This window comes from Crinia signifera, chromosome 19 (assembly GCF_055691185.1).
Source record: "Crinia signifera chromosome 19, ASM5569118v1, whole genome shotgun sequence".
Lineage (NCBI taxonomy): Eukaryota > Metazoa > Chordata > Amphibia > Anura > Myobatrachidae > Crinia > Crinia signifera.
In genome coordinates this window covers 91851784-91873772 of record NC_139226.1, presented here as the reverse complement: position 1 = coordinate 91873772, position 21989 = coordinate 91851784, and the positions used below count along the sequence as shown (strand labels likewise).

General features: G+C 47.8%; 1 protein-coding gene across 1 annotated transcript in view; it reads right to left on the bottom strand.

The window, feature by feature from the left end:
• Nucleotides 1-1401: 1401 nt before the first annotated feature.
• Nucleotides 1402-21989, bottom strand: part of PRXL2B (peroxiredoxin like 2B) — a 33358-nt gene continuing 12770 nt past the window's right edge. Inside the window, exon 7 of the mRNA XM_083161759.1 lies at nt 1402-1959. Within this exon, the coding sequence (XP_083017885.1) occupies nt 1933-1959 (27 nt within the window). The 3' untranslated portion in view covers nt 1402-1932. The remainder of the gene's footprint in view (nt 1960-21989) is intronic.

The following is a 21989-nucleotide window of genomic DNA, read 5'->3' as shown; positions in this document are numbered from 1 at the left end:
TCTGTACAATAGAAAGTCACAGAAGAACACCAGTTCCCGTTCTATACAGAATAATCCCGGTCGTGCGATGGAGCTACAGCAGTTCCCCTTCTGTACAGTTGGGGTGGATTGGGATGGAAAAACCAGCCCAAGAAATTTCCAGAAGCAGCCATGGGGGGGGGGGGGGGGGGGGGGTTGTTGAAAGGGCAAAATCTTCCTCAAAGGGCCTGATTATAAGTCAGAACAGGCTGCAGCTCTCCTTGTATCTTCTCAAGCAGTTGTATCTGCGATCTTTTGCCAGTTCCGCTAAAACTTCCTTCCCCAGTCTCTCACGTTATGAGTTAGGTTAGTGTACCCCATGATCCACATAAAGTACATTGAAAAAGCTAGTTCCACATAAAAGATACATGTTTCATTATATATGTACTGTAATAAGATGCTCCCATTCACATTACGTCACAATTGGCACACTATTCATGTTACGACACACAGTAGCAGTACTGCATATCCACATTCTGCCACAGAGTGGTAGCACTACATATACACATTCCGCCACACAACAGTAGAACCCCATATACACATTATGGCACACACTAGTAGTGCGGATACTGTAAATGGCACATATTTATAGCACCCCATGTACACATGCCACACAGTAGTAATACTCCATGTACGCATTACGTTACAAACATCATGCCACACAGTAGTAGTACCCTATACACACACACTATGACAAACAGTGGTAATACCCCATATACACTTTATGCCGCACATAACCTTCTAGTAAATATGTTCCTTCTAAAAACATACATACTGCCCCATAGTCTTACACATGCAGGCTGCATCCATAACCACAATGTACCCAAAATATGCTTCTACACACACAGTATACCCAAGGTAGTCACACAGTGTACCCAAAGTATGTCCATATAGTCATACCGTGTACCCAATATTTATTCTCATAGCCCAACACAATTTAAAAAAAATCACAATGTTCCCAGACCTTACAAACTCACACACTACCCCCATGTAACTTTACTAATGTTGCTCCAGTTTAATGCCAGCTGTGAGTCCATTGGAGGGCTCTTTTCAAACATGTTTTTTTTAAAAAGATAGCTCAATGGGGGGGACAAGGCACCTCTCCAGCCAGACACCATCCTGCTGCAAAGCCTACCCCGACTTCAGGCCACCCCTTCCATCAAGCACACTGTCCTGGCTAGCGGTGTCCCCCTCTGTTGGGCCTACCACAGCAAATACTCGTCATGGCTTAGATCAGGGCTGGGCAACACCGGCCCTCCAGATGTTGATGAACATCCTATCAGTTTCAGCATGGCCACATAGCAAAACTAATGCAAATCATCCTGGGATGTGTAGTTCATTTACATCTGGAGGGCCGGTGTTGCCCAGCCCTGGCTTAGATGCTCCTCTTCATTCATGACCTAGAGAAGCAGCAGTTCCACCTAAATGTTACATGTCCAGTGTGGTGCATACTATGATACCAAACAGCAGAGTGACTACTTTTCTAAAATTAAACAGGATGAATTTTAAGGAAATTGATGCTAATGCAAGAAAGCAATTAGATTGGAATATCACAGTAATACAATGGCTTATGATCTTTTCTAAGGGGTAGTAACAATTCTGGCCAGGCCATTTTAGAGTAGGAGAATAAGCATCAATTTAGTTCTTTTCACGTTTCTTTGCTTTATTTTATGACATATGAAAGGTAAAACGAAGCCTAGTTTGGTGGAGATGGACATAATGTTTGTTTAAGCTCATGCTCCAGGCCAAGTTACTAATGTTAGGGAAGATGAAAAAATTCTTAATATTTTAACTGACAATAATAAAGGTCCTTTAATTAGCAGAGATCTCTTGTAATGAAGACCGCATTCAGTGCAATGAACCTATACACATGGATGTCATGTGGGGATTGGGAATCAAATTCAGCTTCAGTCTTCATCTTGTGCACACGTCATCATTACACTAAAAGAAAACAAGTGTGAAAGGTTATATCAACACGTAATGGAGCATATACATAACCACTGAAACAGTGACATATAAGAGGTTCCGTTACATGGTAAGTACCAGAAGTTAAGCTTTATAAACTCTACAATAGGCATGGCAGGATTAAGCTTTGGAGGTGCCTGCGGAACTTATGACATGAGGGCCGGGATGGTTAATGGGGGGTTATAATAGATAGGACTATGGTCATTGGGTCACCAGCAAGTTGTTAGACAGTCATTAGGTCGACATGCAGGAAGGTCGACAGGGTCAATAGGTCAACATGGATTAGGTCGATAGTGAAAAGGTCGACATGGGGTTTTTCACTGTTTTTTTTGAGCGGACATGTGCCAACAGGTGGCATTTCATGCCCTACCATCCACTAGGGCGTGGTGAGAGAATAAAATACATTTTAACCTGTGTCCATGTCGACTGTGCCGACATTCAGGTAAAAAAAAAACAGCGAAAAACCCAATGTCGACCTAATGACTGTCTCACAATTTGCTGGCGACCAACTGCTCCACACCCATTAGATATGTGCTTATTTCCATTCATCTCTATGATATGCCCTGTTTATTTCTTTTAATATTATGCCTGTTAAAATTGTATTTTTATTCACGGTTATGTTTTATGATTTGCAGTGTTGTCATCCAATCAAACCGCTGTATTTCTACCCCTGATGAAGTCCTGATTACGATGAAACACGTTAGTTTAACAATGTCGATCTACTATATATATATATATATATATATATATATATATATATATATATATATATATATATATATATATATATATATATATATATATATATATATATATATATACACACACACACACACACACACACACATATACATACATACATACATACATACACATATATACATACATATACCCCTGATGAAATCTGGAGAATGTTCAGGTGAAATTGCTGTTGGGTCAGCCATATTGTACTTTGTTCCAAAGATGCTGTGAACCACAATACAACTCTTCTTTATTGCAACATACTCGTGAGTGCTGGTCTGTTCCTTCCCTTACATTAAGGTTGGGTAAGGGCTATGTCCAGGCATTTGCTAGGGCACCAGTCTGGAGCAGCCATGACACGGGCTGCCTTTTCGGGGGTACTGGCCTTACACCTGTTTTCCAATGACTTGGGGGGGAGGGAGTTCCATTGGCAGCTCATAGAACCTGATACTATCTCTACCAGCACTGCTTACTTTCTTGCTTCCTGATTTGCCGCTTGGTTCTACTCAGTGGCAGAACTAGCGGCTGGCAGGCCCAGGTGCAAGTATATGGTTTGGGTCCCCACTAAAGAAAAACAAAGCGGGCCATGTGCCCCAGTCTCTCACGAACACCCCCCCTCCACAGCAACATGTTCCTCACTCCCTACATCCCCATAATTTCTGCCTATATCACTACACAACATCACCACAATATGCTGCAAGATCACTACACTACATTTACATTACAGCTTGTGCAGGAAGAGGATCTTTTCGCTGTCTTTCTACTCCTTCCAGCTTAATGGCCAAAATCTGCAGCACACTGTGCCATGCTCCTGCCCGTAGCCCAGCTTCTGCCTGCTGAACGGACACAGTTAGTGTAAATGTAATGACACATCATTTCTCCGCTGGCCTTGCCCAGAGCTCCATTCCACCTGTAACAAAGCATAGGACAGCCGGGCTGACCTGGGATGGGACTATTCCTCAGAACGGGAGGGATTAACCAGGTTAGATGGGAAGGTGGACAGCACTGTCGCAGATGGTACAGCAGGAGAGAGGAGGCATCGCTAATGCATTGTCCCAGCACTCTAAGGCATGTATTTAATGCTCCTATTTCGCCGTTTATAATGGCGAGTATGCAGGTTTTTTTGAGAGTAGAGAACTTTTCTCACATATTTTGTACCTCACTGTATTCAACTCTGTTACTTCACAGAAAATATCTTGCGAAGCAAACTGTGTTCGCCCAGCGCTTCTCCCCGTTGTTCGCTGTGTTTGGTCAATGGGGATTTCAGTGTGTCTCTCAAAAAGTCTATTCAATGCACAAATAGCGAGTCCTGTAAGTTTTTTTTTTTTTTTTGGAGAGATTCTCCGTTTTTCCTCGGCATCTTTTTTAGGTGAACTATATGCTTATCTTTGTTAAATTTGTCCTTTTTTTTGTTTGTTTTAAAAAATTAAAAATATGTACTGTAATGTATTTATTGCAAGTGCCATAATGCTGTACTACTCTATTAATTGATTTGGAATTTAATAGGTTATTTTAATGGTAACCAATAAGAAATAATTTTGGAATGCTCCTAGTAATTTCCCATGCTTCCTCTCTTCTTCCTCACCTAACCCCCAAACAGGCTTTTAAACACGCTAACAATTATAAAATAAATAAAATAAAAACACAGGGCAAAGAAACAATGCCAAAAGCACAACACAAGGATAAAGGCCAAACAGAACAAAATACACCCGTCTGCACAACCCCAACTAAAATGGTCACACAGCCATTTGTTGTAAAATAAATACTGAACAAAACATTAACCTTTTTAAACCTTTGTAAAAAAATACAAGTCCACAAATGCGAGGAACACGCTGCTGAGATGAACACCATGCTCAGGAATATCCCAGTCTGACCAGATCACATGGGGCCTTATTTTGGTTCATTCTTTCTGACAAAATCCTTCTTAGATGGGCAAAACCATGTGCACTGCAGGTGGTGCAGGTGTTACTTGTGCAGAGAGAATTAGATTTGGGTGGGGTTTTACTTCAAAGTGAGATCTATATTGCAGTGTAAAAATAAAGCAGTAAGTATTTTCCCTGCACAGAAACAAAATAACTCACCCAAATCTAATTCTCTCTGCACATGTTACATCTGCCCCCCCTGCAGTGCACATGGTTTTGTCCATCTAAGAAGGATTTTGTCAGAAAGAATGAACCAAAATAAGGCCCATGGAGAGCAGGAGAAAACAGCTCTCTCCAGTTACAGCACTCCCATTTGAACTCGCATAATAATGCTAAGTTCGCAAAAGGGGCCGGCGAGCTGGCCACACGTTGAATACTGAGGAAGTCAGAAATGAGGAGAGGAGAAAAAGTGCCGAGCGCTTCAGCGAGATCACAGGGACACAGTACAGTGAGCGGTGAGCCAGACTCTCAAAAAACATTGAATACTCCTCTAAAGCTGGGTACACATCTATACAATCCCTGTTTTCTTGCGACCGTTTGACCAACCATAGACGCGTCGGACCTTCCACAAACAGTCGATAAGCGTGTACACACCTGTACAATTTTACTTGCGACGTCCGATGTACTCCCATCCAAACAGTCGCAAGAAAAAGATTGTACCACCGTACACACTCTCCTGATTTGGGCTTTTGACATGATATATATGAACAAAATTATCATAATGGGCTGGGTTAAGGGCATACCAAAACAAAGAGGCGTGATTATAGAACCGAAACCAAAATGGCTGGGTACGTGTCTAAAAATTAGTCAGCCTGCAAGGTGACTAAACTTCGATATAGAAATGCCAGCTAGGACTGTATGAATTATCCTGGAGATGTGTTCCAATCGCAAGAGTTCCTACAGTATATGTCACAACAATAATAATAATTATTCTATTATATGTACATTGCATTCAGAACGCACACTTGAATAAATCATGTGTGGAGGTGACAGGATTAATGTAGTTCACGGAGCCGCGGCTCGCTGCGCATGATATATAAGAGCAGGCTGTCACAACATGAGGAATTTGAGCTGCACAAGCAGACAGGCAATAGCCCTTAAAAGGGCTAAGGATAATACAAGGCACAGTTGCTAATATTTCAATATGCATTAGATAATGTGACACACACGGAACACCAAACTGCTATAAAGCCGGGTATGCGACTATAGTCAGTTTGCGGTAGTCACCCTTGCAAGCTGCTATAAAGACGGGTATGCGACTGCGGTAGTCACCCTGGCAAACTGACTACCCGGCTTTATAGCAGTTTGGTCCTCCGTGTGTGTCACATTATCTAATGCATATTGAAATATTAGCAACTGTGCCTTGTATTGTTTGTCTGCTTGTGTCTCACAAATTCCTCATGTTGTGACAGCCTGCTCTTATATATCATGAGCAGCGAGCCGTAGGCTGTTGCTGTGACCAAGTAATATAAGAGACGGGGCGGCAGGAAGGGGGTGGTGGTGGTAGTGCTGGTCAGAGTCACCTTACCTTTCCCCAGCACTCGCTGTGACTGTACGGGCGCCTGGGACAGTGAGGACGCGGGAGCCTGTTGTGGCAATGCTGTCCTGGACGCTCTGTGCTGCTGATTCGTCTGTGTTCCGTCTAGGGTTTGTGTCCCGTCTAGGGTTTAAAAGGTGCTCTGTTCCGAACATGAATTTGCCAGACATGGTGCACATTATGTTACACATTACATTGCTACAGTGTAACATAATGTGCACCATGTCTGGCAAATTCATGTTGAGAACAGAGCACCTTTTAAACCCTAGACGGAACACATAGTGCTCGGGCATGAATGGCAGGCTGTAAGCGGTGGGAAGGCAGAGCGGTACCCGGGCAGCTTACACTATGGTTGAAGGCATTCCTCTGTGCCCCTGCATCCGTGCTGCCTACTCCGCTCCCCCGTCGCTGCACCACGGTCACTGGCAGGTGCTCCACGACTATGGGAACTGTGACAGGAAGTCACGACTGTATGGGCGCCTACACTATGCCGCTTACTGGGAGTAGTGGTGCCGGGTAGCAGGAAAAGTGGCGCTATCTGCGCCCCCCCCCATTGTCTCCATTTATCATTTATCCCTGTGACTCAGCACTACTACTTCTTGAACATAGCGCCTCTTTTCCTGCTACCCGGCACCGCTACTCCCAGTAAGCGGCACCTTTGCTCCCTGTGCATGGCGCCACTCCTCCATATACACGGTGCTGCTGCTCCCCATACACTGCGCCACTTCTGCTCCTGTGACCCCCTTACACTGCGCCTCTACTTCCTTGACCTGGGGCTCTTCCTCCTGTGCCTGCACTGAGTGGGGAGACGGTAGATGGTGTGCAGGGCATCCGCATAGAGTGACTATGAGCCTGTCAGTCTGGTCTCTATATCAAGTCTAGCAACAGCGCTGGTAAGAAATTTCTCGCAAGACATTGCAGCTAGTATTAATTAAACTGTAGGATCACTTGAGGGACATTAAGCATTTCCAATGTTGGGCATGTGCAGGGGCGGATTGGCCTGCCGGGAAACCGGGCTATTTCCCGGTGGGCCGGCCCATAATAGACCTAAAGCGGCCGCTCACCCCCCTGGCTGGGCCGCGGACCGCACGGCCGCGGCCGCAGCAGTTTTCCCTAAACAAATATGGCTGCCGTAAGTAAAAGTAAATGTAAGCAGCCAGCAGTAAAAATGGCCGCGGGAGAGCTGGTGCGCATGTGTGGCCACACGCAGCTGCTCCCGCGGTTCTGTCACTGTTACCTGCTGGCTGCTGTAGACCCCCGCTGCTGTCAGGCTCTGTGGCTGCCCCATCTGCCCGGCTGACAGTAAACTGTCACACTGACTGCATTGAGGCAGCAGCGCCGGCAGCACACAGAGCTGAGCTCTCTCCTGGCTCCCAACCCCCTTGATGTCATCAATAATGACGGATCCTGGAAAGGGGGCGGAGCTTCACGATGTGGAGGGGCGGAGCTTCACGAGTGGAAGGGGGCGGAGCTACATGGGCACTCAGTTAATGAAAGAATTTGAAAGAAGTACATCCACAGCCAGCTTTTAAGGTAAATACAGTTGTGGTGCTGATGTTACACAGCACTACTACTGGTGCGGGCATTATGCAGCACTACTACTGGTGCTGGCATTATGCAGTGTCACTGGTGGCAACTGATGAGGGCATTATGCAGTCACTGCATAATGCCCTCACCAGTTGCCGACAGTAGTGACACTGCATAATGCCCACACTGCATTGCAGTGTCACTACTGTCGGCAACTGGTGTGGGCATTATGCAGTGTCACTACTGTCGGCAACTAGTGTGGGCATTATGCAGTGTCACTACTGTCGGCAAATGGTGTGGGCATTATGCAGTGTCACTACTGTCGGCAACTGTTGTGGGCATTATGCAGTGTCACTACTGTCGGCAACTGTTGTGGGCATTATGCAGTGTCACTACTGTCGGCAACTGGTGTGGGCATTATGCAGCGCTACTACTGTTGGCAAATGGTGCAGGCGTTACGCAGCGATACTACTGTCGGCAAATGATTAGTGTGTTACGCGGTGCTTCCTATGTCAGCAACTGGTGAGGGCATTATGCAGTGTCACTACTGTCGGTAACTGGTGTGGGCATTATGCAGTCACTACTGTCGGCAACTGGTGTGGGCATCACGCAGCGCTACTACTGTTGGCAAATGGTGCAGGCGTTACGCAGTGATACTACTGTCAGCAACTTGTGCGGGAGTTACGCAGCGATATTACTGTCGGCAAATGTTGAGTGTGTTACGCGGTGCTTCTAATGTCAGCAACTGGTGAGGGCATTATGCAGTGTCACTACTGTCGGCAACTGGTGCGGGTGTTAAGCAGCGCTACGATTGTCGGCAACTGGTGAGTGTGTTACACAGCGCTTCTACTGTCTGCAAATGGTGAGTGTGTTACGCAGCGCTACTACTGTCAGCAACTGGTGTGGGCATTACGCAGCGCTACTACTGTCGGCAACTGGTGAGGGTATTAAGCAGCGCTACTACTGTCGGCAACTGGTGAGTGTGTTACGCAGCGCTACTACTGTCGGCAACTGGTATGGGCATTACACAGCGCCACTACTGTCGGAAACTGGTACGGGTGTTACCCAGGGCTAGTATTGTCAGCAACTGGTGTGGGCATTATGCAGGGCTATTACTGTCAGCAACTGGTGCAGGCATTACCCAGCACTACTACTGTTTTTTTTAATTTGGGTAAGTTTTTATTGAAACAAATAAAAGTGGATGTACATCTGTACAGTTAGCAAACAGTATTGTCATTTTTAAATTGCATCCGTTTATACATGTATGGACAGCAAAAACAATAAAACGCTTGCCAACATTTCGACATAAATCAGTCTCTGAGTGTTCTTTGTGGCAAGGTTAAGCATCCATAGGTAATATCGAGAAATGTTCAATGGTAGCACAGATGTACATATGAAATTGTCAAATAGATTTTTTCCCCTAATAAACTATCCCGGTACTCACGCTTTGAGTACCATCTCCCCTCCCACCAACAAATAGAAAAGAAGTAGAAAGAGGAAAAAAGAGAAAGAAATAAGAGAGATTACAAAAAGAAAAATACAATAAAATAGGTTTGCCTAGAAGATATAGCTGTGTAGGCAAGTAGCACGCCAACCGCTGTGAGGGCAGCAGGGTATATTTATCACGTGCCCCGGACGGGGGGGCATTCTTATTGTGCTAATACAGAGGAGGATGCCGCGACACGGGTCATGGTGCAAAGGGAGGGGGGGGGGGGCGGGGACCATCAGGACCTCCCCCGTGGATGATCAACGAGCTGTTTGTTTATGTCGTGGGGTCGGCGGGCAGGGCCAGCCTAGAGGAGGTCCATCTATCCCACTTGGCAGCATAGGGAACGAGCGAGCCCCTCGACCTGTAGGTAAACCTCTCATGGCCCACAACTTCATTGACAAGCGCCCTCCAGTGGTAAATATTCGGGCATGACACGTCAAACCATTTCCTGGCTATGAGCACCTTAGCGAGGGCAGTAAGGCAGAGGACATATTTATAAACTGGGGGCGAGTGAGACTCCTGTATTCCCAAAGCAAACATACAGTATTTAGAGTCAAAGGAAGGGAGAGACGGCTCAGTGAGGAGTACATCTGCCCAGACCGCCTCCCAGAAGGCCAAAATCGTCGGGCAAGACCATAACATGTGCCAGAAGTCGGCGCCAGGTGCCGCGCATCTGGGGCAGGCGTCATCCGGTCTAAGCCCCGCTCGCAGCATGGAGAGTGGGGATCTATAGGCTCTATGTAGTATATAGAATGACACTTGCTGGTATTTCAGACAGGGGGTAGCGTACCTGACTGAGTCTAGAATCTCGGTCCACTGTTCCCCATCAAGTTCCCCAATACTGAGCTCCCATTTAGCTTTAAGGTGGTCAAGGCTATTAGTGTCTGTTTGGCTGATAATGCATTTATAAATGGTGGAGACTTGCTTTGTGGTGGCCAGGGACTGGAGGAGACTTTTAATTGGGGAGTCGGAGGTAGAGGGGGGGGAGTCACCGAACTGAGTCCGGGTCGCATGTCTGAGTTGTAAGTATCTGTAAAAAGATCTATTGGAAATCTGGAGCTCCTCTGAAATTTGTTGGAATGTTTTAATGGTGCCCGTGGAAAAGAGCTGTGAGATTGATGTGAGGCCTGCCCTCAACCAGAAACCATCAGAGGAGAGCTGTTTGAACTCTGGGTACGACCTGTTGAACCATAGGGGAGTCTCCCCATCCACCCCATCCCAGCCACATATTTTGTGGGATTGGCGCCAGATGAGTAGCGCCTGCCTGAAGAGAGGGGACAGAGTAGGCTTAAAGGGGGAGGAAAGAAGAAACTGAAGGGGGGGAAGGCGGGACCCCACACACTCGGCAAAGGTGCCCTCAAAGGTAGGGCCTGATCTCCCCATTATCCAGTCTGATATATGTGCCAGTTGGGCTGCAAAGTAGTAAAGCCTGAAATCGGGGAGTCCCAGACCCCCATCCACCCTTGGTTTAGTAAGGGTCTTGATTGCGATCCTAGGAGGCCTGTTTGCCCATATGAAGGAGGAAAGGAGCGTGTTGATGGCCAGGAATACATGCTTGGGAATGTAGATCGGGGAATGTTGGAGTAGGTATAGATACTTAGGGAGAATAGACATTTTGATAAGGTTAATTCTGCCCATAACTATCAGGGGGAGTTTCTTCCACTGGTGTATTTTATTCTTTAGTTCCCTGGTGACCGCATGTATGTTGAGGTCTACAAAGTCTGTAATGGTAGGGGTTACCCAGACCCCCAGGTATTTAAACCTGAGGACCCACTGTAGTGGAGAGGCAGTTGGTGGTCTGTCCGGTATCACGCCGGACAGGGGGAGTATACTGGATTTCCCCCAGTTGATGAGGAGTCCCGAAAAGGTGCCGAATAATTGTATTATCTGCAGCATCTCTTTCAGGGAGGCCGCAGCGTCGTTTAGAAAGAGGAGGGTGTCGTCCGCGTATAGTGCGACAACATCTTCCCGACCACCCAGGGGGATGCCCCGGATCAGCGGGGAGTCACGAAGCATGATTGCCATGGGCTCAATGGCAAGGGCAAACAGGGCCGGTGATAATGGGCAGCCCTGCCTGGTACCCCTGCCCAGTGGAAACCCCTCCGTCACATAGCCATTGACTGAGATACGGGCCATCGGTGAGGAATACAGCAGTTGCACCCACTTTACAAATTTAGGACCAAAGGCAAACCTGCGCATGACCTCCCAGAGATAGTCCCACTCCACCGAGTCGAAGGCCTTGGCAGCGTCCAGGGACACCACCACTGCCTCCGAACAGTCCGCGCCACCCCCTTGTAAATGGCAGAATAATCTTCTAAGGTTACGAGTGGTGGAGCGGCCCGGCATGAAACCAGATTGGTCCTCGTGTATGACTGAGGTTACCACCAAATTGAGCCTGGTTGCAAGTATTTTAGCGAGTATTTTTACATCAGTGGCAAGGAGAGATATGGGACGATAAGAGTCCGGGAGGGAAGGATCCTTCCCAGGCTTAGGGATCACGACAATAATTGCCTCTGCCATAGACGGGGGCAAGACACCCACTCCCCCCAGCTCCCCATATAATTGAAGGAGATAAGGGACAAAGTAGTCTTTATATTTTTTATATATCTCTATCGGTATGCCATCACTACCGGGAGCTTTTTTATTAGGGAAGGAGGTTATGGCTGCCTCGATCTCAGCAGATGTGATATCAGCCTCCAGCAGGGCAACCGATTGTTGAGAGAAGTGAGGTATATTGATCCCCGAGAGGTACTGAACTAGCTGTTGTGAGGTGTATGTCGCCCGGGATGAGTACAGTGAGGAGTAGAAGGCCAGGAAGATTTGAGCAATCTCCGGCGTGGTGTAATGTTCCTCCCCCTGAGGGTCACATAGTTTTTGTATGGAGCAGGAGGATCTTTCATCCCGAGCGAGATACGACAAATAGCTACCTCCTACATCAGATTGGGAGTATCTGTTATGGGCCGAAAAGAGGAGTTTCCGTTTAGATTTGTCGAGTAGGTGGTCAGTCCACAGTTTACGTGTGACGTCCCACCTAAGTCTATCTTCAGGGAGACCAGATCGCAGGTACGCAGCCTCACTCAGTGAGCACGCCTCCTCCAACCTGACCTCCTCCTCCCTCCCAGCCCGCTTAATGTTTGCTATTCTCCTAAGGAAGGAGCCACGGATGATTGTTTTAAACGTCTCGTGTCTTACAACCGGGTCCCTGCATGAAGCATTGTCCTCGTGGAACCCGGACCACTCCCCCACCAGCACCCCATTATCAGTAAGGAGAGTGAGCCAAAAGGGGTTGAGCCTCCAGGTGCTAGCGCCGCGAGGGGGCATCAAGTCCAGTGTGACAGATAGGGGAGAGTGGTCCGAAATCCCCCTCTGGAGGTACTCCACAGCAAGGATTTTGGGAAGCAGGTCAGGGGAGACCATCACGAGATCAATTCTAGAGAACGACTGGTGGCCCGGGGAGAAACATGAATACTGCCTGTCAGTGGGGTGTCTATGTCTCCAGGCGTCAGTTAGATTCAGTTCAGTGGTAAGTTTAGCAAACGGGGTGGGCGAGGGACCAGAGGGGGGGGGGGAGCGGCCCACAGCCGACCATCTGTCAAGCGACCTGTCAAGGATGTTATTGAAGTCCCCTATGCAGGCCGTGGGGGCCGGCGGGAAAGAGGCAATAAATGCCACTGCCTTCCTGAGGACATCGTTACTGTAAGGAGGGGGTATGTATATTGCTAATATATTCATGGTGGTGTGGTTGATATGTGCCCTAAGGAAGATATATCGGCCATATTGGTCGATTTGATGATGGGTGAGGTGAAAATTTATGGTTTTTTTAATTAGGATCGCAACCCCTCTGGCGTTATTGGAAAAGGTGGAATGGAACATATGACCCACCCAGGGCTTCTTAAGCGACAACGTTTTAGTGCCCATCAAGTGCGTCTCTGAGAGACAGGCTATATCCACACCATGCTTTTTGATCTCAGCCAGCACCAGCGAGCGTTTGATACGGTCGTTGAGACCCCGCACGTTCCAGCCGAGCATGTGGAGGCCCGCTACAGTATTAGAGGGGGGCATAGGTTAGAGAAGAGACAGGGAAAAAGGAGGAGGGGGGGCGCCCATCACCAGGACACAGGACAGACACGCATATTTCCGGCCAAAGCGGGGGGATACAAAATATCGGCCACTTGCTCTGGAGTAAGGTCCCACCCACCCACGACCCGTCCCAGAAACAATTGGTGGAGATAAAGTCACGGTCCCTCACCCTCAAATCAACCCGGCCACAGCACAGACATTCAATCGAAATTTGGTAACGTGTCAGCCTACACAACCTTGCATTTATAGACAAAAAGGAAAGTAGAGAGTAGAAAGTACAGTAAAAGACAGACAAAGACATAGAAATCAAAAAAAATCCCAACATCCCATCCCACCCGGTATACCTACCAAACATTAGATATACTTGGATCCCAATAACAGTTAAAACTAAACTTGCCCAATTAGGCTAATAACTGTGTTAACTAAGGGGTATAGAGACTAACGGTCTACTATAAAAATGAAACTATTTCCTAGCATACTTTGAGCTCCTTTGTGGAGTACATCCTGAGCTAAACAGGTAAATTTATAAAACAACAGAGCCAGACAAAGGAAAAGTAAAGAGGGTTAGGTGTCCCACCAGTGGGATATTAGTATCATTTTGCTCACGATACGGATGTCAGTTCGGGTGCCGTGGTCTGCGGTCCAGCCACTGCTCGGCCTCTTGGGGTGTGTTGAAGAAATGAGTGGTGCCATCCGCCACCACGCGGAGTCGTGCCGGGAATAACATAGAGTATTGCACCTGTCTGTCCCGTAGTTTACGCTTAACCTGAAGAAATTGGGCCCTGGTCTTCTGGACGTCAGCTGCAAAATCCGGGTATGCCGCCACCACCTGGTTGTCGATCTTAAGTGGGCCGCGTTCTCGGGCCAGCCGGAGGACAGCATCTCTGTCCTTGTAATGTAGAAAACGGGCAATGAAGGTGCGTGGCGGGGCCCCGGGTGGTGGGGCTCCAGTGGGCAAACGGTGAGCTCTCTCAACAGTAAACTGTCGGCTGAAGTCGTCAGGGGAGAATGTCTCTAGCAACCATTTCTCGAGGAATTTCTCGGGGGAGGGGCCCTCCGCCCTTTCCGGGAGGCCAACAAAGCGCACGTTGTTGCGACGTAAGCGCCCCTCCATATCTGACATTTTGGACTTGACCGATGCCATCTGCGTGGTGAGATCCGCCACCGCTGCCTTTAGGGGGTTAGTCACATCTTCTAAGTCAGATATTCGGTGTTCAGCCTCCCCCACCCTCTCACGAACCTTCTGCATATCATGTCGGATAAGGGAAATATCAGATTGCACCTGGCCCATTTTGTCCATGACTCTTTGCTCGGTGGCTGCCAAGGCCATGAGGATTTGCTGGGTGGACTGGGCTGGGGTTTCGGCAGGGGGGGAGTCTTCCTCCTCATTCGAGGGTTGTGAGGAATTGGAGGATTGCGCAGACTGCGCTGGGGGAGGGGGGTGGGAGCCACGGGCATACTTCTCAAGCCTGGACGCGGCAGTTGCGCCCCCAGTTTTTCCCATGGTTAGGGCCACTGAGAGGTCGGATATAACCAGTACCCACTAGGGGGCTGAGTATCGGTGTGGTCAGAGCAGAGGTTTGAAGGTGTAATGGGTCTGAGGCCTGTGACACAGATCTTAAAGGCACGCTATCCCACCAGTTCCCAGCAGATGTCAGCAGCGAGGGGTGGTAGGGTCCCAGCAGCAAATTCAGAGAGCACTCAAATCGCAGGGGTAGAGGGTGACCCTTTTGGTGTGGGTAAAAGCAGGTGGGGGTGGCACTTATGCAATATCAGAGAGCAGAGAGTCACTGAGTAGGAGGCAGATCTCCTAGCGCAGGCCGGAGTGAATGGTGCAATATCAGAGAGCAGAGAGTCACTGAGTAGGAGGCAGATCTCCCAGCGCAGGCCGGAGTGAATGGTGCAATATCAGAGAGCAGAGAGTCACTGAGTAGGAGGCAGATCTCCCAGCGCAGGCCGGAGTGAATGGTGCAATATCAGAGAGACAAAGTCACTTAGACAGAGGGCAGTCCCTCAGGGGGCATCTGCAGCAGGTGGCAATTTCACAGTAGCAGTGTCCAGGGACAATGTCACTACATCCAAGGGCAGTTATTAGGATTACTGGTATTAAGTTACAGGGTCCCAGAAAGAGTGAGGGAGTGATGGCACCGCGTGAGCTGGCAGCTCTCACTCAGGGCTTCAGAGGGGCCCACTGTTAGTGCCCTCACCCACCAGGGGGGCTAAGTGAAGGAGTGGTGATGGAGAGGCTGGGGTGGTGAAAGGGCAGGCCGTGTCTCCAATGCCCTGTTGGTGTCTCAAGGGCAGAATGGTGAATGGGCAGGTTATGGGTTCAGCACCTAGTTGGTGTGTGCAGGGCTGGCAGACAGATTATGAGCAGATGGTAGGAGACCCCAGCGTTCACCCAGCGTCCCCAGGGCAGGCAGCCCAGGTGCTGGAGGGTGGTGGAGGAGCAGGCTGTGGCCCCAGCAGCTGATGGGGGTATCTAGGCAGATAGGATGGAGTGGCGCCTTTCTATTACTCCCTGCCGGACACACCGGCCTGACTCACCCCTTCTGCTGTGCCTCCAGGGGGGGGGGACCGTCACCTCCCGATGGATCTGAAGCTGGGAGGCGCCGGGTCCCCGCGTCCAGCCCGCCGCCTCCTGGTGTCTAGTACCGGGCGGGGGGGACGAGGCCACGCGAGCTTGCGTCAGTGCCGGGCGCCGGGTCTCCCAATCGCAGGGTTGTCGATCACGCCGGCGGCGGCGGGTGTAGCCGCGCACCCGGCCACGGCGTGCAGTCACAGGGGCGGGCGGAGAGGTAATCAGCGGCAGATGGACGCAGCCTCTGTCCGGGCCGCGGCGGTTGCAGAGGGGAGACAGCCCAGGGAGCAGCGTCCCTCCTCCTCCGTCTTCCAAGATGGCGGCGGTCACGAGGGAGCCGGCCAGAGCACCAGACCCTCCACCGACAGGCACCCGCAGCTGCAGAGGACTCCCGAATCGCGGCAGCAGGGTCCAGGGGGGGATACCACACAGGTATGGAGGCTCTTAGGGCTAGTGGTGGCCCAGGATTTTAGGATTAGGAAGGATTAATGGTGGAGCTCCGTGTGAACGCTGCTGTTCACATGCTCGGCCAAGCCACGCCCCCCCAGCACTACTACTGTTGACAACTGGTGAGTGTGTTACGCATCGCTACTACTGTCAGCAACTGGTGTGGGTGTTACGCAGCGCTACTATTGTGAGCGACTGATGTTGGTGTTAAGCAGTGCTACTACTGTCAGCAACTGGTGCGGGCATTATGCAGTGCTGCTACTGTATACTATTGTGGCCAACAGTGGGCATTAGGTGTAAACCGTGCCACTACTGTGGATATTATGTGTGTATAAGGGTTCTACTACTGTGAATATTCCATTACTGTATATGTAGTATAAGCAGCGCTACTACTGTGGATATTATGTGTGTTGAAGGGTTCTACTGTGGGCATTATATGTATAAGCAGCGCTACTACTGTGGATATTTTGTGTAAGGGGCACTACTGTGAAGCGTAATGTGAACATAGGGCACTAGGTGATGTGCAGGACCATAACTAGGTGTGTGCCAGTGGTGCCTTGCCCATATGCACTCTGGGTACACCACCTACATGACCACTCACTGCTGATTGCCAGCTGTCACTGCTCTCAGCGCCTGTTCTTGTCTTACACACACACGTATATATATATATATATGTATATATATACAGTCCACTATGTCGGCGATCTGCAATAAATATTCAATCCCGGTGACCCTCCAAAAAATACATTATCCATCCAGCGAAAGGAGGCACACGGACACCAGCAGGTGAATATAACCATAACAATTATTGCTGTGCCCTGAGGAAGAGGTTATTACCTCGAAAGCGCTTGGCGCTAAATACAGCCTGATTTATTCTATTCATCTGCTGGTGTCCGTGTGCCTCCTTTCGCTGGATGGATGGATGGATGGATATATATATATATATATATATATATATATATATATATATATATATATATATATATATATATATATATATATATATATATATATATATATATATATATATATATATATATATATATATATATATATATATATATATATAGATATAGATATAGATATATAGGTATACTATTTTTTTTAGAACCAAACATATGACAAAAAGCTTTGCTCTAATATATATGTATGGGGAGGTTCCGTAATGAGCATGTATGAGAGAGGCGCTCCCTTAATGAGTGGAGGAGCAGCATGCAGTATGTAATGTAATTGTGGTGCCGGAAGCACTGCTCACCTTTAATACAAAGTACAGCGGGAAGCACTGAAGCTGCCTTTCCCATATGGTCCACCTACACCTCGTCTCCTGCAGGAATGTGCTGCTGGGCCCAGTGGTGCAGGGATTTATTTATTTATAAACTGTTTCTTACATTCCGCATCGTTTTTCACATCAGTCCCTGCCCCAGTGGAGCTTACAATCTATATTCCCTACCACATATACACACACACACACACAGACATTCTAGGGTCAATTTTGATGACTCCGGTCTGATTGAAGTCTCCAATCGGTTTTGTCTCCGGTCTGATTGAACCAAATCATGGTTTTGATGCACTATGATTTGATTCTTCATTTGCACACTTCAATCAGACTGGAGTGCCGCAGTTCGTAGATTATGGATTTAGTATGAAATCCCAACGGTCAAAATCCCGACAGGGTCAAAATTCCGAATGGGTCATAATACCGACATGGACAAAATCCCGACAAGGTCAAAATCCCGACAAGGTCAAAATCCCGACATTTAAAATAACGACAAGGACAAAATCCCGACATTTAAAATCCCGACAAGGTCAAAATACTGACATAAAGAAAGTACAGGTGAAACAGTCAACTTGACTTTGGGTCGACAGGTCGCGAGGTCGACATGGGTTTTTTAACTGTTTTTTTTTACCCGAATGTCGACACAGTCAACATGGACACAGTTGGAAGTGAACCGCAGCCCCTCACTGCGCTCGGCACACTATTTTATTCTCCCACCACGCCCTAGTGGATAGTAGGGCATGAAATACCGCCTGTCAGCACATGTCGTGTGAAAAAACTGTGAAAAAAACAATGTCAACCTTGCGACCTGTTGACAGAAAGTCATGTTGACTGTTTCACCTGTACTTTCTATATGTCGGTATTTTGACCTTGTCGGTATTTTGACCTTGTTGGGATTTTGTCCTTGTCGGTATTTTAAATGTCGGGATTTTGACCTTGTCTGGATTTTGTCCTTGTTGGTATTATGACCCATTCAGGATTTTGACCCTGTCGGTATTTTGACCGTCTGGATTTTGACTGCGTCCCGTAGATTATATATGTGTGAGCCGTTGTGATTTTATGTAGATAGATAAATAGATGTTGTAAAATGTGATTGCTGTTTTCTATTTTTGGCACCTCTCAATAATTTTTTTTTTTTTTGCTGTTGTGGAGCCCAATGTGTTCTTATGTTATTCCTGTGGGGGCTAGCGTTTAATGTTTTTGTTTTTTGTTTTGTCTGGTGTCAGTGTGTTTTTTCCCCGTTGGGGCCACCAATGTGTATTGTTTTCTGTTTGGGCCAATGTTTGTTTTTTCTTTGGAGGCCAGTGTGTTTTTTTGTGCGGGGGCATATGTTTTAATTTTCTTTGGTTCCCCCCCCCTATCGGGGGTCAGTATGTTTGTTACCTGTTGTGGGTCAGGTTTTTTCCTGTGGGGTCAATGCTTTTTATTTATGTATTTGGTGGCCAGAGTTATGGTGTTTGTACAGAGTTGCTCATGTGCAAGCACCAAAAAGTCTATTATAAATGTGTTATGCTTTTCTTCGGGTTACAGGGGGTCAGCTACTCACAGTATGGGCTATTTCACACACTCCGGCTCCTGCCGGGCGGCGAAATCCCTCACGGCCAGGAAGCCGTGCCGTACACAGCAGTTTACAATGGTAGGGATGGCCACAGCCAGGAAGCCGTCTCTTCCAGTGGTGGGATCCGGCTGCAACTGGGCGGCCGGGCCATTGCCGTCCCGTGTGAATGGACACAATAGTGTCCATTGACAACTACTGTGTGCGGCACGGCTTTTGGCCGTGCGGGATTTCGCCGTCTGGCAGGAGCTGGAGCATGTGAAATAAGCCTTAGGGCGTGTTATCGGAGTAATATGGGCGAGTTGCTGATAGTGGTTGCATACAGAGAAGCTGATTTGCTCGCATTGGAGGCCATACTGAGATGGATCATCTGCACCAAGGATAGAGCTGGTGAAAGTTTCAATAATGCAGCCAATGGTGGCAGCGTAGCAGCATTAGCATAAAGTTGCATATGCAACTGCATCAAAAAATACAAGGAATTCCGCAACTGCATGCAACTCTGAATCAGATTCTATTAGTAGGGATCCGCCCCCTCTTGACAGACTCCACCCCCTCAGAAGACTCCGCCCCCAGGGCTGCTTCCATAAATTTCCCGGGCTGGTTTTACATCCCAATCCGCCCCTGGGCATGTGCGCAGTAAGGACATAGTGTAAATGCTATAGATGCACTTTATTCACTATTTAGAAAGAATAGGCAGGATTCTCCGTTGTTATGTACAGTATCTTTTTCAATATATTTCTGTACTTTGTATCTTTTTCAGTTCTGCTTATATCATGAATCTTTGATCTGTTTTCTGGGCTGCTTGCCAGTTATACAATGTAACTGTTTTATGGTTAGTTCTTCATTGGTTAAGCTTCTTACGGGAGTTAGCAGAGTTTTATCGGAGAGCAATATTTTCTTATTAAACAGGTAATTTGGGGCTGTATTCTGGTAGCTTCTCTCTTAAAAAGTTATTTTGTTTCATATATTATTTCTTATTTGCATATAGGCAGTGGGATTTAAGGTGTACATATGAATGCATTAATTCCTTCTTTAGTAATTAATCCTTTGTCTGGAATAATTTGGCACCTGTACTCAGTCATATGCAAATCCTTGTGTTTCATTCAATTATTAATTCCCTTCACTGGTGTGATATGAGTGATTATTTGTAACACAGCAGTTGTTTCCAGCTATTAATATCTGTGTCTAGCTCTGTACGGGCTTCCACAGTTTTTGTAGCATAACCTGTCTACATAGAACTTTAGTCACCCTGCCGGCTGACTAAAACTTAGACGCTAAACACCCATATCTGACCATAGTCATATATATATATATTAGTCAGCCGGCAGGGTGACTAAAGTTCTATGTAGACGGGTTATGCGTGTAAACTTTAGTCAGCCGGCAGCGCTGCTGCAGTCGCTCTCTCTGTGCCTGGATCTGGATGTGTCTGACTGGTACCAGTGCTGCAACCCCCTCTGTATCTAGTGGATCTTACTGACCGAGTCAAGGAGCAGCAGGTCCCCTGTGTGTGGCATGGTAGTGTCCCCTAGTCATGTATGTGTCAGGGATTCATGCTGTAGCTGCGGGCGTGGTCACGCAACCCGGGCTATCCTGTCCCTCCATGCCTGTGGGTACAGTGTTGCTGGTGGGTGCGTGGTGCAGCTGCAGAGCTACTGTGTGAGGCGTCAGTTCCAGGACTGGTGCAGGTTGGGCTTTTGGGAGTCGGGATTTTACTGGGGTTCCCAAACGCTGCATGTGTCGTTCCCTTTGGAAGTTGAAGGTGCTGCTGTTTGAGGTCCATTGAAATGAATCTCTCTGAAAGCTGAGTTATCTGGCTGCAAACAAGATTAACCCCCCCCCCCCCCCTCTGCGCCGCTGGAGAAGACTGTAGTGCGCTGGGCGCATGTTGTATCAGCCGTGGAGGGGTTTATCGGTAATTGTAATTATGCTTGTAAAACAGTAATATTTCCACCCAGGGCCATTTTTAGCTATAGATCAGAGGGGGCACGGGGCGACCTGCTGTATGCTGAGGGATAAATTAGGATGTTAATGCAGCCATCTGACTTAAATCTGGTTAATTGGATGCGGGCAGGACGATCCTGAATGCCTTTCCTGATGCTGTAAATCTACCTTAAGCTTCCCCTGCCGCTTCCTCCGTCTCAGGCTGTTAGGGAATTGGCAGATTTTTGGCTGATTTTATTAGAATTTTTTATGTAGACTGATATCCAGATTTTTGTATATTTATCTTTATTAGGAGTCCACAATTGATTCTATTTGTGTCTGCGGCTAATGATCATTTAACCGCTGCTCTCTATATCTCTAAGCGGCTTCTTAAAGTTTAGACGCATAACCCGTCTATATGTGCTGTAGGAGAGATCAGGCAGCTATGGAACGCCCACATGGGCATTCCAGCTTTGTCAGTATAGTCGCAAGGACGGCAGCATATCGGTCGAACGTGCGTACACACTGCACTTTTGTTCCGATATGAGGCCGTCCTGTCGGATGAAAATTAAACAGCAAAGAACCATCCACCGACCGAGTACGGACGGTCAAGACAGTTTTTTGCCGTTTATCGCTCGTACGGGACAGCGTACACACCTATACAATTGAACGACTGTCCGACCCAGAACGGAAGAACGGCCCGACAATTGTATATATGTGTACCCAGCTTAAGCCTCTGCTCAGTGTCCTGGTCTTATTGACTCTTGCACTTGCTGATCTGAGACAGAAGGCAAGTGCTGATCTGGAACCCGGGGACAGCAATGACAATGTCAGTGAGAGAAAGGTGCGGGTGCCCTGTAGCAGATATTACATCTATGGTCACTAATCACACACACTGCTCTTACACACAGCTCACCCACCCCCCCCCCCC